This window comes from Hemitrygon akajei, chromosome 14, assembly GCF_048418815.1.
Source record: "Hemitrygon akajei chromosome 14, sHemAka1.3, whole genome shotgun sequence".
NCBI classification, from domain to species: domain Eukaryota; kingdom Metazoa; phylum Chordata; class Chondrichthyes; order Myliobatiformes; family Dasyatidae; genus Hemitrygon; species Hemitrygon akajei.
Window position 1 is genome coordinate 51089673 of NC_133137.1, and position 13067 is coordinate 51102739.

General features: G+C 44.8%; 1 protein-coding gene across 1 annotated transcript in view; it reads left to right on the forward strand.

Moving 5' to 3' along the window:
- itpr2 (inositol 1,4,5-trisphosphate receptor, type 2) overlaps positions 1–13067 on the forward strand; it is a 272542-nt gene that overhangs the window by 41148 nt on the left and 218327 nt on the right. Inside the window, exon 2 of the mRNA XM_073066048.1 lies at positions 8618–8688. Within this exon, the coding sequence (XP_072922149.1) occupies positions 8618–8688 (71 nt within the window). The remainder of the gene's footprint in view (positions 1–8617; positions 8689–13067) is intronic.

Below are 13067 nucleotides of genomic sequence, written 5' to 3' on the forward strand. Positions count from 1 at the left end.
CTTGGTTTTGCATGGCGTCATTCTAAACTTTAGTCTTCGAGATAGTAAACAGAAAGAAAATGATCAGAATGCCGATGTAGCATAAGATTCTGCAGATGCTTCAGCTTCAGAGTAACACACACAAAATGTTCGGGGAACTCAGCAGGTTGGGCATCACCTAAGGAGAGGAACATGCAGTCAACGTTTTGGGCTGAGACCCAGCATGTGGGCTATCCAGTCTATTGTCCTGATGATGCATTTGCCCCCAAATGTTGCCTGACCTGCTGGGTTCGGGAGTGATGCAGAATATAGTGTTCCATTTGCAGAGAAAGTGCAGTCTCTTCAAGTGTTTATTGCTTAGAAGTTCCTGTTAGAATTCTGGTGGGCGTTGCAGAAGGTCCCAATTGATGACTGGCCTCAGGCTCCAGGTTTGCTGTTGTCGCATATACTGAGGCACAGTGAAACACTTTTGTTTGCATGCCATCCAGACACATCATTTCATAGATGTATGCCAGTCAGAAGTATCATCCAAATATCAGTACCTTGAGACAGTACCAAAGGGGAAAAGAAAGAATGCAGGATATCATGGTGCAGCTACAGAGGAAGTTCAGTGCAGCAAACAAATTAGATTCAAGGGCCACAATGAGGTTGACTGAGAGATCAAGAGTTCATTGTTATTGTAGAAGATGGCTGTTAAGTGAGAGAGAGCTGTTCTTGAACTTGGTGGCCCGTGTTATTGCATCTTGTGGCAACTGGAAGAGGGGCTTGGGGGAGTGGAGGAGGGAATGAGTGGGATGCAAAGTGCCTTTGATTATGCTGGATGTTTTCCCAGGACAGTGGGAAGTGTAGACAGAGCTGAGAAGAGCGGAGGCTAGTTTGTGTGGTGAACTGGGCTGTGTTCATAATTCTCTGTGCTTTCTTGCGGTCTTAGGGCAGAGTACGAGGTAGTTGCCATTTTGAGCTGTGGTGCGTTTGGATATGATGTTAAACACAGCAGTATGATGCGAGGTACCAGAGGGTGCCAGTGGATATGGCCTCTGGAGGGTTAGAACTGCAGTGTAAAGGTTTGTGAAGGGGCCTGCTGTTGTTGCCAGTGATGAATGTCCATTGCTCTGACGGGGCGAGATACTAATGTTTTGAATGTGAGTCATTACAACTTTGCCATTTAAAAACAATCTGAACCTGTGTCGGTCATTGTGCGCACTATTGTTTCAAGGTCATAGGGCGTCAGCTGTAAAAGCAGGGCCAGGAGCCAGTAATGAGAGGGGGAGGGAATGCATGGCTTTTCCAATCCAAATACTTCTGCAAAGAATTCCTGGAAGTTTAAGAGGCAAACTGTCGGAGTCACTTGTGAATCGGAGGAGTTTCAGAGGGATGGCGATAAGAGCATCAGAAACTAGTCTGTTGCCTCAGTGCAGTACTGTCAGAGTGCTGCACTGTCATGAAGTCATACGGCTTTGAAACAGGCCCTTTGCAGGCCAAGATTCCCAACTAAGCTCATTCCATGTCCTCACATCTGGCCAATATCCCTCAAAATCTTCCCTATAAAGAAAAAGATAAAGATTGGCTTTATTTATTTCACGTTTGTTGAAACACACAGTGAAATGCATTGCTTGCGCCAAACCAGATCGGGAAGGAATGTACCGTGCAGCCCACAAGTGTCGTCACGGTTCCAGCGGCAACATATCTTGCCCACAGCTCACTAATCTTGACTGTATGTCCTTGGTATTGGGAATTCCTATTCACGGAAACGTCCTAGTACCTTTTAAATGTTGACAGTACACTGTATGCCTTCAAACACTTCCTCTGGGGGCTCAATCCTTACACTGACTATGCTCTTGGGGAAAATGTTGCCTATTAAATCACTCCCCTCTCATCCTAAACCTGTGCTATCTAGGTCTTTTTTCCTGAACTGGAGAAACAGATAGTGTGCATTCACCCTATCTCTGCCCCTCATAATCTACAACACCTACCGTAGATTCCGTACTACAGAGCGCACCTGATTAAAAGCCGCAGGCTCTAATTTTAGAAAGAAAATCAATTTTGTACTTGTACAAGCCGCACCGGATTTTAAGCCTCAGGTGTCCCACGTTGTAATATGAGATATTTACACAGAAAGATATTACACGTGAGGATTTTTTAACTTTTAATTAAATCCGTATGGTAACATAAACAAATACATATTGCAAATGCTTTTTTTCGAACCGTGCCTGTAACACGGCTACTTTTAAATATACATACGTATCGGTAACACACAAATTACGTTGCGTATACTTTTTTACTGAACAGTGCATGAACAACATTCCAATATCTCCTAACGACTGGTAAAAAAATATATACTGCAGCCTACCAGGAAAAGTTATTGATCGCCTTTAACTTAAAAGCTGCATCATTGCGCTGGCCCCCTCCTTTCCGTTTATCGCAAACCGGTATTTTCCCCACAAGACGCGGCGAAACCGGATGTGACGTCATAGCATCCCGGGATGTAATACAGAAAACAAATATACTTAAAACACTTCTAACTTTAACTAGAAAATACTAACAAATGAATTACTAAGCGAAAATATTATAAACTAAATAACTGCCATAAAGGCAGCACAATGCTTTTCTTCGAGTGTTTTCCATGTTGATGAGGGTGAGTACAAATGACTGATTTACAATAATTTAATTGTGAAAGTGCGCTTGATTTATCGTACAATTTCATTGGACCTCTGTGAACTACTCATCAATTTTATTGGTCTACTGTTACGAGGCAAAATGTTTTTGGCGGCATGAAAAAAAAACATGCATTAGCCGCACCGTAGTAAAGGCCGCAGTGTTCAAAGCTGTTCAAAGCGTGGGAAAAAAGTAGCGGCTTATAATCCGGAATCTACGGTAGTTAAGATCAGCCTTCATTCTCCTCTCCTCCAATAAATGGGGCCCCAACCTCTTCAAACTCTCTATAACTCAGCAGTTTGCCTTTCAATGAGAAATCTGTCATTTGCTCAACAGATTCAGTAGTGTTAACAATTTTTTAAAAGCATAGTACCAATGCCCCTCACGCAGCCCCTTAGGGTGATACACCTTTCCACTGTATGAGGATCTTGCCCACCCAACTCGTGTGGTAGCAGAAGGAGCCTCGACTGTGGTCTTTCCCCACAAGCCTTAGCCCTGGCTGCATCCTTCAGCACATTTCCCTCTGCCTGCAACCCTGAATGTGTCAGTGGGCAGTATTCACTTACGGACTGAGCTGGGAGACCAATAAGTTGTCTGCAGAACAAAAAAGTTGATAAGCTTCCAGCAGCACTTGATGTCTGTGTGTGCGTGTGTGTGAGTGTGTGTGTGTGCATGAGTGTGTGTGTGTGCGCGCGCATGTATGTGTGAATGTGTGTGTGCGCGCGCATGTATATGTGTGTGTGTGTGTGAGTGAGTGTGCGTGTGTGTGTGTGAGAGTTGGGTGTGTGAGTGAGTGTGTGAGTGAGAGTGAGTGTGAGTGAGTGAGTGTGTGTGTGGGTGAGTGCATGTGAGTGGGTGTGTGTGAGTGTGTGTGTGTATGTCCGGGAAGAGCCCGTAAATCAGAGAGTCCTCTGTTTCTGCACAGACCTTTGCATCAGCTTCCACACCCACTTAGCAAATCCACAGTGGGCAAAGAGGTGGTAATTGTCTCATCCCCACCGCAGCTGTCCTAACATCAGTGTGCCTTGGGAATGACATTTTGAACATACAGAGAGGATTTGAACATAACGGCTCCTCTCATCACCAGCCAAGTGAGGCCTTGGTGTGTGTTTGACACCCAACATCCTGATAAGCTAAGGCATATTCTTGTCTCTTTCCCAGCACAATTGCTTTAGCTCTTGTCTCTTTCCCAGCAGGACTGCTTTCAGTTTGTCTCATTCCCAGCAGGTTTGCTTTCAGCACTTGCCTCTTTCCCAGCAGGATTGCTTTCAGCACTTGCCTCTTTCCCAGCAGGACTGCTTTCAGTTTGTCTCATTCCCAGCAGGATTGCTTTCAGCACTTGCCTCTTTCCCAGCAGGATTGCTTTCAGTTTGTCTCATTCCCAGCAGGATTGCTTTCAGCACTTGCCTCTTTCCCAGCAGGATTGCTTTCAGCACTTGCCTCTTTCCCAGCAGGATTGCTTTCAGTTTGTCTCATTCCCAGCAGGATTGCTTTCAGCACTTGCCTCTTTCCCAGCAGGATTGCTTTCAGCACTTGCCTCTTTCCCAGCAGGACTGCTTTCAGTTTGTCTCATTCCCAATAGGATTGCTTTCAGCACTTGCCTCTTTCCCAGCAGGATTGCTTTCAGCACTTGCCTCTTTCCCAGCAGGATTGCTTTCAGCACTTGCCTCTTTCCCAGCAGGATTGCTTTCAGCACTTGCCTCTTTCCCAGCAGGATTGCTTTCAGTTTGTCTCATTCCCAGCAGGATTGCTTTCAGCACTTGCCTCTTTCCCAGCAGGATTGCTTTCAGCACTTGCCTCTTTCCCAGCAGGACTGCTTTCAGTTTGTCTCATTCCCAATAGGATTGCTTTCAGCACTTGTCTCTTTCCCAGCAGGACTGCTTTCAGCACTTGCCTCTTTCCCAGCAGGATTGCTTTCAGCTCTGGGAATCAATTGCTGATTGGCTGGAGGGCTTCTGTAACTAATGGTCAACAAAGGACCAATCAGCTCATTGACATAGTCAATACTTGGTTTAATTGACCACTAGTTTGCAGTGAATGGAGCTCTCCTCATGATGTAGTGTCCCCGGAACCACCAGCCACACCAGTGGGACTGTTAAGTAGTGAAAGGCTTGACCGTGCAATGTATTGGTTACTACACCTATGTTGTTTCAGACCTCAGTGTTGCTATTTGAGGATTCAGTACTTATAAAACCTTTGGAAGTAGCAAATACAGTTCACTATGAACATACTAGATTTTTGGAAAAGCCCAAACCTTTCCAGAAGGAATTAGAGCAAACACACAAATCTATGGCAAAGAGTAAACAGTCGACAAGGTCACGGCCCGAAATGTCAACTATTTATTCATTTCCATGGATGCTGCCTGGCCTGCTGAGTTCCTCCAGCATTTTGTGTGTGTTACTCGGACTTCCAGCGTCTGCAGATTTTCTCTTGTTGGGGAAGAAGTTAAATCAGTGCTCTCCAGATCTGTCTATCTGTAGCTCCACTTCCACACAAGTCGTTTGATTTCAAATTGCTCTGAAGTAGATCAGCTAGTCCCAAGGCTACTCAATAAACATTGGCCTCGCCATGGGACATGAAGAAAATGATCAGCAGAGCTGCCCAGTCTGGACAATTATTATCAAGCTCTTACATCTGGTGTTCACATTAGCATTGTCAACTTTTTTTCAACACATTGAACCTTTGTGCATTTAATGTAATTGCTGAATTATGTAACCAGGGTAAGGAAAGCAAACAAAAATGATGAAATCTCAGGGAAAAGTGCTGACTGCATAAGATTAGAAATATACAGTATATATAAAAAATCTGATTGGAAATCTGCCATCTCATACTAATTGATAGTCTGCAAACAGGGCAGAGTGTACCTGAGGTTAAAATGTCATTATTCCTTTCTTTAAGGTAGGATCCAAGGGCCCAGTATCAGAAGAAAGGGACATCTCTTTAGAACTGTAATGAAGAGGAATTTTCTCCAGCTCAAACATGGTGAATCTGTGAAATTTGTTGCCACAGAGGGCAGTGGGTATATTTGAGGTAGAGATTGATGGGGAGGGGTTAAAGGTTACACAAGAAGTTGGGAGAATGGGGTTGACAAAATCAGCTCATGGGAGAGCAAACTCGATGGACCAAATAGCCTAAATTCCACTCCTAGATCTTATATATAAATCTGGCCCCTCACATGGAATTCAACAGGGCAGGATCTGTCAGTAAGGCTGGAGGATAACTGTTGTCTGAGGAGTGAGGAGAACTCTTTGCAGCCAGTAATAGATGTAATGATGAATCATAAGGCAACATGAGTGAATCTGCAGATGCTGCAAATAAATAAAACACAAAATGCTGGCAGAACTCAGCAGGCCAGACAGCATCTATGGGAGGAGGTAGTGACGACATGACTACCTCCTCCCATAGATGCTGTCTGGCCTGCTGAGTTCTGCCAGCATTTTGTGTTTTTAATGGTGAATCATGATGTGGTTTAAAACCAATGTAGTCAAAGTGCAATGAACTACTGAACTCCCCCATGGACTGAGGAAGTGTAATCTGATGTAGAAGTGTTGGAACATGCTGGTGAAATGTTACATTGCCCTGTAAACTGTAGAGCATAGAACTTCAAATGGAATTCACACTTTCCCAAGGTTCACTCAAAGGAGATTATATTGACCATAAGATGTAGGAGCATACTTAGGCCATTCAGCCCATTGAGACTGCTCCACTATTCAATTATAACTGATGTTTGTTCAACTCCATTTTCCTGCCTTTTCCCTGCAACCCTTATCATCTGTACCAATCAAGAGCTACCAATCTCTGCCTTAAATACACCCAATGACTTGGCCTCCACTGCCTTCTGTGGCAATGAATTCCACAGATTCATTCCCTGGCAGAAGAAAGACCTCCTCACCTCAGTTTTAAAGAGACATCCTTTTATTCTGAGGCTGTGCCCTCTGGTCCAAGGCCCCATATCTAAGGAAGCTGGGTGGCAGGGTGGTGATACATCTTTACCAAAGGAGGTGTAAGGTGCTCCTTCCCTCCACCAGCTTACAGGTCACCCTGCTGGTGGAAACATCCTCTCACATCCATTCTATCCAGGCCTTTCAATATCTGGTAGGTTTCAATAACATCTCTCCTCATCTTTCTGAACTCCATTGAGTGCAGGAACAGAGACATCAAGCACTCCTCATTGGTTAAGCTTTTCATTCCTGTGATCATTCTTGTGAACGTCCTCTGCATCCTCCCCCAGGCCAATACACCCTTCCTTAGGTTTGTTTGTTCGTTATCTGCTGTGTCCTATGATGTGGGTCCCATGACCATGATTGTTCTTGGCAAATTTTTCTACAGAAGTAGTTTGCCATTGCCTTCATCTGGGCAGTGTCTTTACAAGACAGGTGACCCCAGCCATTATCAATACTCTGCAGAGCTTGCTTGACGTCACTGGTCACACAACCAGGACTTGAGATATGCACCGGCTGCTCATACAACCATCCACCACCTGTTCACGTGGCTTCGCGTGACCCTGATCGGGTGGTTAAGCAGGTGCTACACCTTGCCCAAGGGTGACCTGCAGGCTAGTGGAGGGAAGGAGCACCTTATGTCCTTTGGTAGAGACGTATCTCTACACGGCCATCCAACTTCCTTAGGTATGGGGCCCAAGTTGCCCACAATATTCCAAAAGTGGTCTTACCAACACTTTCTAACACCTAAGCAGTACATCCTTGCTCTTATGGTCTAGTCCGCTTGAAATGAATAGCAAAATTGCATTTGCCTTTTAAACTCCGGCCTATGTATTATCGTGGTGGGAGTTAAGTCTTTCCTTTATGTATGGCAGCCCAGATGTACCATTCTCCTGTGGTGTTTGTATACTTATGCACTACCCATTTCCTAATGCACTGTTGGTTGCTTTTCATTTTTGTACCTCCACTTTCCCTTTCCTTCCAGCATCTCATCCACCACCTCCTTTTCCTTCCCCCTTTCTTTCCAGTCCTGATGAAGGTCTCAGCCTAAAACATCAGCTGTTTATTTCTCTCCATAGATGCTGTTTGATTTGTTTGTTCATTATGTGAACTCTATTTGAAAGTTATTAATATTAGTCTTTGAAAAACAACATCATTTGAAATATATTGTTATTGTAATTGTTTCCTACCCGGATACTGATGAATACCCCTTGTCTGCAAGGATTTCAGAGCGTATTATGCAATGTCATGTTTTCTCACAGCCATCTAGTTGGTGCCACACCAGTATGAAATGTTTCTCAGGTTGTAAAAAACTCATTCCTTACTTCATCTGGTAGTAAAGATAATCATTATGTTTCTTTTTTATTGTGGGTGGGGTTCGTAGAATCGAGGGGCGGGTGCATGCCTCATGCCGGCAAACCTATTGCACTTGCCATCTTGGGCACGTGTGCCATAGGTTCATCACTCCTGGCTTAGATCGTCAACTTTCTGAGTCAGCAGTGAGACAGACCGAAAACTGAGGTGCAGATGCCTCCCAGTACTTGGGGAACATAGAAATATAAGAGTTACAAGCACAATAAGAGTATAAGCAATAGAGGAGTTCAACGGGCCATTGGATTGTGTCTTGTGTAGGATACACCAACCTTGTGATACTCTCCTTTGTTCCATGTTTTTCCTGATGTCACTCATGCTTCAGTCCATCTGAAGGGCTTGGACATTGACTCCTTTATACCATGCAGCAGGACTAAAGGGTTTTTGCCATTTGGTGTTAAATGGTTACTAAGATGATGTCAGAAGGATCCAAGGTGAATGTTGCACTATCATCCTGTTTGTGCAATGTAATCTGGTACTAACCCAATCACGTACCTGCTCTGTAGCAATCTGATCTTTTAAAGCACTCTTTGTCATTCTATCATGAATCTTGTTCTGAGTAGCAAATGAAATGTCAGTCCTTGTAAGTGTTTGCTCCCAGAGTACAAAGTCAAGGGTAAAATTGTGTAGTTTTGTCTCGGCTAATTCAAGCAACGGCTTTTCTCTTGCAGGTTAGTGGATGACAGATGCGTGGTGCAGCCAGAAGCCGGAGACCTGACCAATCCTCCAAAGAAATTCCGAGGTGAGTTAACTGACAGAGGTGAATTTCTAAAACATACCAATATTGTAACTGCTACATTATGTTCTGCATTCTGTTTCCTTGTTCTGTCCCAGTGTACAGTAAGACATCATCCATCTTGATAGTGTATTTACAAACGCTTTTCACTATGTAACCTGATGCCAACTCCAATATTTCTCTGCTCAAACCATTAAAATGTTGATCTGGCATTGACTGATTGATTGTCCACCGTATCTGACGATGGCTGTTACATTTGTGCAGTTCTGTTGTGATCCAAAGGTGGCTGTTAAGTCCAAATTGTGAGTGACATGGAAATTCACAGTAAGGATGTAGAAACTGTACTAGATCTGGTATTGCTTCCTTTCCTTTTTCAGCAGTGACTCTCCTCTGGGTGTTGTGAGTGATTTCAACCAAGGCTCACTTACTGCTCTGGTCTTGCATACTCTGCTCCAGCTGTTTGGGAACAAGTTTAGCTTGTGCAATATTAGCCTCCTCTTGCAGGGTCTGCCTTGATTTTTCTTGCCCCTTGACTTGCAGAGGCTGTTTGGGGGGGGGGGGGGTTTGGGAATCAAGAGGCAATTACAATGCTATTAATCATCCTACAATCTGACGGCAAGCTGATGGAATAAACGGTTGCTGTAAATTGCCCTATAATGTAGTTAGGTACAAAAAAAATGTGTTGATGGTCATTCATGAGAAATTTGCAGGGCCACAGGGAAATAAAAAGAGAGGGAATGGGAGAGATGGGATTGATTTGCCAGGCGCCAATAGGAGCCCAGTGGGCCAAATAGCCCCCTCCTGTGTTATCTTCCTTTAGGGAAAAAGATCAAAGAGTTTTTATTTAGAGAAAGAGCACAATAACAGATCCTTCTGGCTCAACAAGCCCACAGTGCCCAATTAGACCCATGTGACCAATTAATCTACTAACTCGTATGTCTTTGGACTGTGGGAGGAAACCGGAGCACCCTGAGCCAACCCATGTGGTCAAAGGGAAAATATACAAGCTTCCTACAGACAGCCGTGGGAATTGAACCAGGATCACTGGCATTACAACAGCATTGCGCTAACCTCTATGCTACCATGCTGCCTAAATAATCTTAATGAGAACAAGAGAACCTACATCTCTAACACTTCACATGCTCTTGATCTTTTCAATGACTTCAAGTTCCCTGGGCCTGGTCTTCTCATCTTCACTATGGATGTCCAGTCCCTGTACATCTCCATCTCCCATCTGGTTCTTTCTGGACACCAGACCCAACCAGTTGCCTTCCACCACCACTCCCCTCCGTCTGGTGGGACTGGTCCTCACTCTCAATAATTTTTGCTGTGGTTCCTCCCACTTCCTTCAAACCAAAGGTGTAGCTATGAGTACTAGCATGGCTCCCAGCTATGCTTGCCATTTTGTCGGCTATGTGGAACAGTCTATGTTCCAACCCTATGCTGGTGTCACTCCCCAACTTTTCCTATGCTGCATTGGTGCTGCTTCCTGCACCCATGCCAAGCTCAGCCACTTCATCAACTTTGCCTCCAACTTCCACCTGCCCTCAAATTTAACTGGTCCATTTCCGACACCTCCTTTCCCATTCTTGATCTCTCTGTCTCTATCTCTGGAGACAGCTTATCTACTGATGTCTATTATAAACCCACTAATTCTCACAGCTACCTCAACTAGACCTCTTCCCACCCTGTTACATTTATAAATACCATCCCCCTCTCTCAATTCCTCCATCTCCACCACATTTGCTCTCAGGATGAGGCTTTTCATTCCAGAACTAATGAGATGTCTTTGCTTCTTCAAAGAAAGAGGCTTCCCTTCCTCCACCCACCACCCAACCAGGGACAGGGTTCCTTTTGTCCTCACCTACCTCCCCACCATTCTCTGCGACATGCAGAAAATTCTCCATAACTTCTGCCAACTCCAACCGGTTCTCACCACCTACCATATCTTTCCTTGCCCCCCACTTTCTGCTTTCCTATGCAACTCCCTTCTCCATTCGTGTCTCCTCGCTGATCTCCCGCAGGATCTGGGAGGTGTAAGGTGGGAGAGGTAAAGGGCTGAAGAAGAAAGATAGAGTGAATGATGGGTGAAAAAGACGGAGAAGGGACACCAGAGGGAGGTGATGGGTAGGTGTGGAGAAGAGAAGGGGTAACTGTGTAGTCAGAATGAATAATGGAAAGAGGGAGGAGGGTGAGGAGGGAGAAATTACTGGAAGTTAGAGAAATCGATGATCCTGCCATCAGGTTGGAGGCTACCCTGATAGAATTTGATGCGTAGTTCCTCCAATCTAAGAGTGCCCTAGTCGTGGCCACCCTAAAACCCTCTCAAACTGATGGGATAAACCCAACACAGAACAGGAGTGTCTCGCTGCTAGCCTGATTAATGTTCACCCCTCCATTGACATCACAGGGATAACTTTAATAAGCAACCGGGGAGAAATGTACAAATGTTAAGTTTCAGGCTGACAAAGTTTCACTAGAGCTGGCAAAATATGGAGATGTAACTAGATTTAAGCAAGTGCAGAGGCAGGGAATATGGAGGGGTGGAAACAGAGGGACGATTGATTTAATGATGGAATGGAAAACAGAACTAATTCAATGGTTATGATTTTGTTGAGGCTACACAAAAGCGAAGAGAAAGAAACACCAGAGGATGGAAGATCTTCAGGGTGGTGGGTCTCCACCAGCTGTGGGTACCCCAGAACCTGAGATCTGGATCCGAGAATCTGCTACTGAAGTGTGGGTGATGGGCAGATGAAGTGTTGTCCCCCAAGTTTACAGTGAGCAGGATTTGGCAGAGAGAGAGGTCAGACAGAGAGTGGGTGACTGAATCAAAATGGCAGCTCAGTATCACTGTTTAGGGCTGACAGATGCTTGGCCCTTCTAATGAGGACAGCACTGAGTACTGTATACTGTACTGTACTGTATACTGTATTGTACTATACACGACTGTATACTGTACTTCCTGTGCACTGAGCACTGTATACTGTACTGTACACTGAGTACTGTATTTTGTACTGTACTGTACACTGAGTACTGTATATTGTACTGTACTGTATACTGTACTTCCTGTGCACTGAGTACTGTATACTGTATTGTACTATACACGACTGTATACTGTACTTCCTGTGCACTGAGCACTGTATACTATACTGTACACTGAGTACAGTATACTGTATACTGAGTACTGTGTATTGTACTGTACACTGAGTACTGTATACTGTACTGTACACTGAGTACAGTATACTGTATACTGAGTACTGTATACTGTACCGTAGAGAGCTGGGATATTTCAAGAACTGACCAAAGTATCCCAGAAGGTGCAACAGGAACATAGTTGTCAGCCACAGTTTAATTTCAAGTTCAAATTGAATTGTCATTCAACCACACAGCTGAACAAAGCAGCGTTTCTCCAGGGTAAGATGCAAAACACAATCATACAGTCAAACACAGCGGATGGCATGTATTGTTACCATAGCACTTGCAGTTACAAAATAATATTAGCACAAGTCCCTGAGTGGCATGGCCTAAAGATTGATAGTACATGAGATTTGATCTTGGAACCACTTTTCTGCAAGAACAGGCACGCAGCAGTTCCTCATCTCAGATGAAAGCGATCCAATTTGTCTTCCAGAGAGTGAACACTGGAGAGCAGGCCTGCAGGGCCCAGTCCTCAACCCAGCATGGATCCCTGTGTGCCTGGTGTGTCTTTGTTCCCTCCTGCACCTCATCCAGTGACTCCTCCCTGGGCAGCTTAGCAGGCGATTCTGTGGCATGGTGGCCTGGCCCACACAATAACCAAGGCCCGAGACCATGTACCTCCCTCCCCATCGGTTTCACCAATGAACCAGACTGGCAGTATGAAGAGAGTCTTGCAACGAGAAAAATAATGTTTAAGGAACACATTTGCACCTTTTGTTGAAGGTGCAGCTGGAGAAGCCGCTGTGACCCCACGCACACCACCATCTTACCAGAAGCCTTGTCGACCATAGTTCCTTCACCCTACCATCTTTTCCTTTTCTCAATGGGAGTAACCTATCCAGAGCCCCATGCAGGTGCTCCCTGAACAACCTCCACAATAACTTTCCTGCCAGAAGACCTCAATATACTCTCCCCCAGGAGAAGCTGGACAACTAGATCATATATCCTTGTACAGAGTTCCATTGTCCCAAGAGCCACAGAAAGAAATAGGCCCTTCAGCCCATCAAATTCTCACCCACACACTTATAGGGCTCTGTAGGAGGGAAGGCTTAGAGCAGGTTAAAAAGTCAGCATAACATCATGAGCCAAAGAGCCTGAACTGTGCTGAAATGTTCTGTGTTCGATGTTCTAAAGTTCTGATGTTGTTGACTGAGGAACGTACACTGCTCAGACAGTGGAATTTG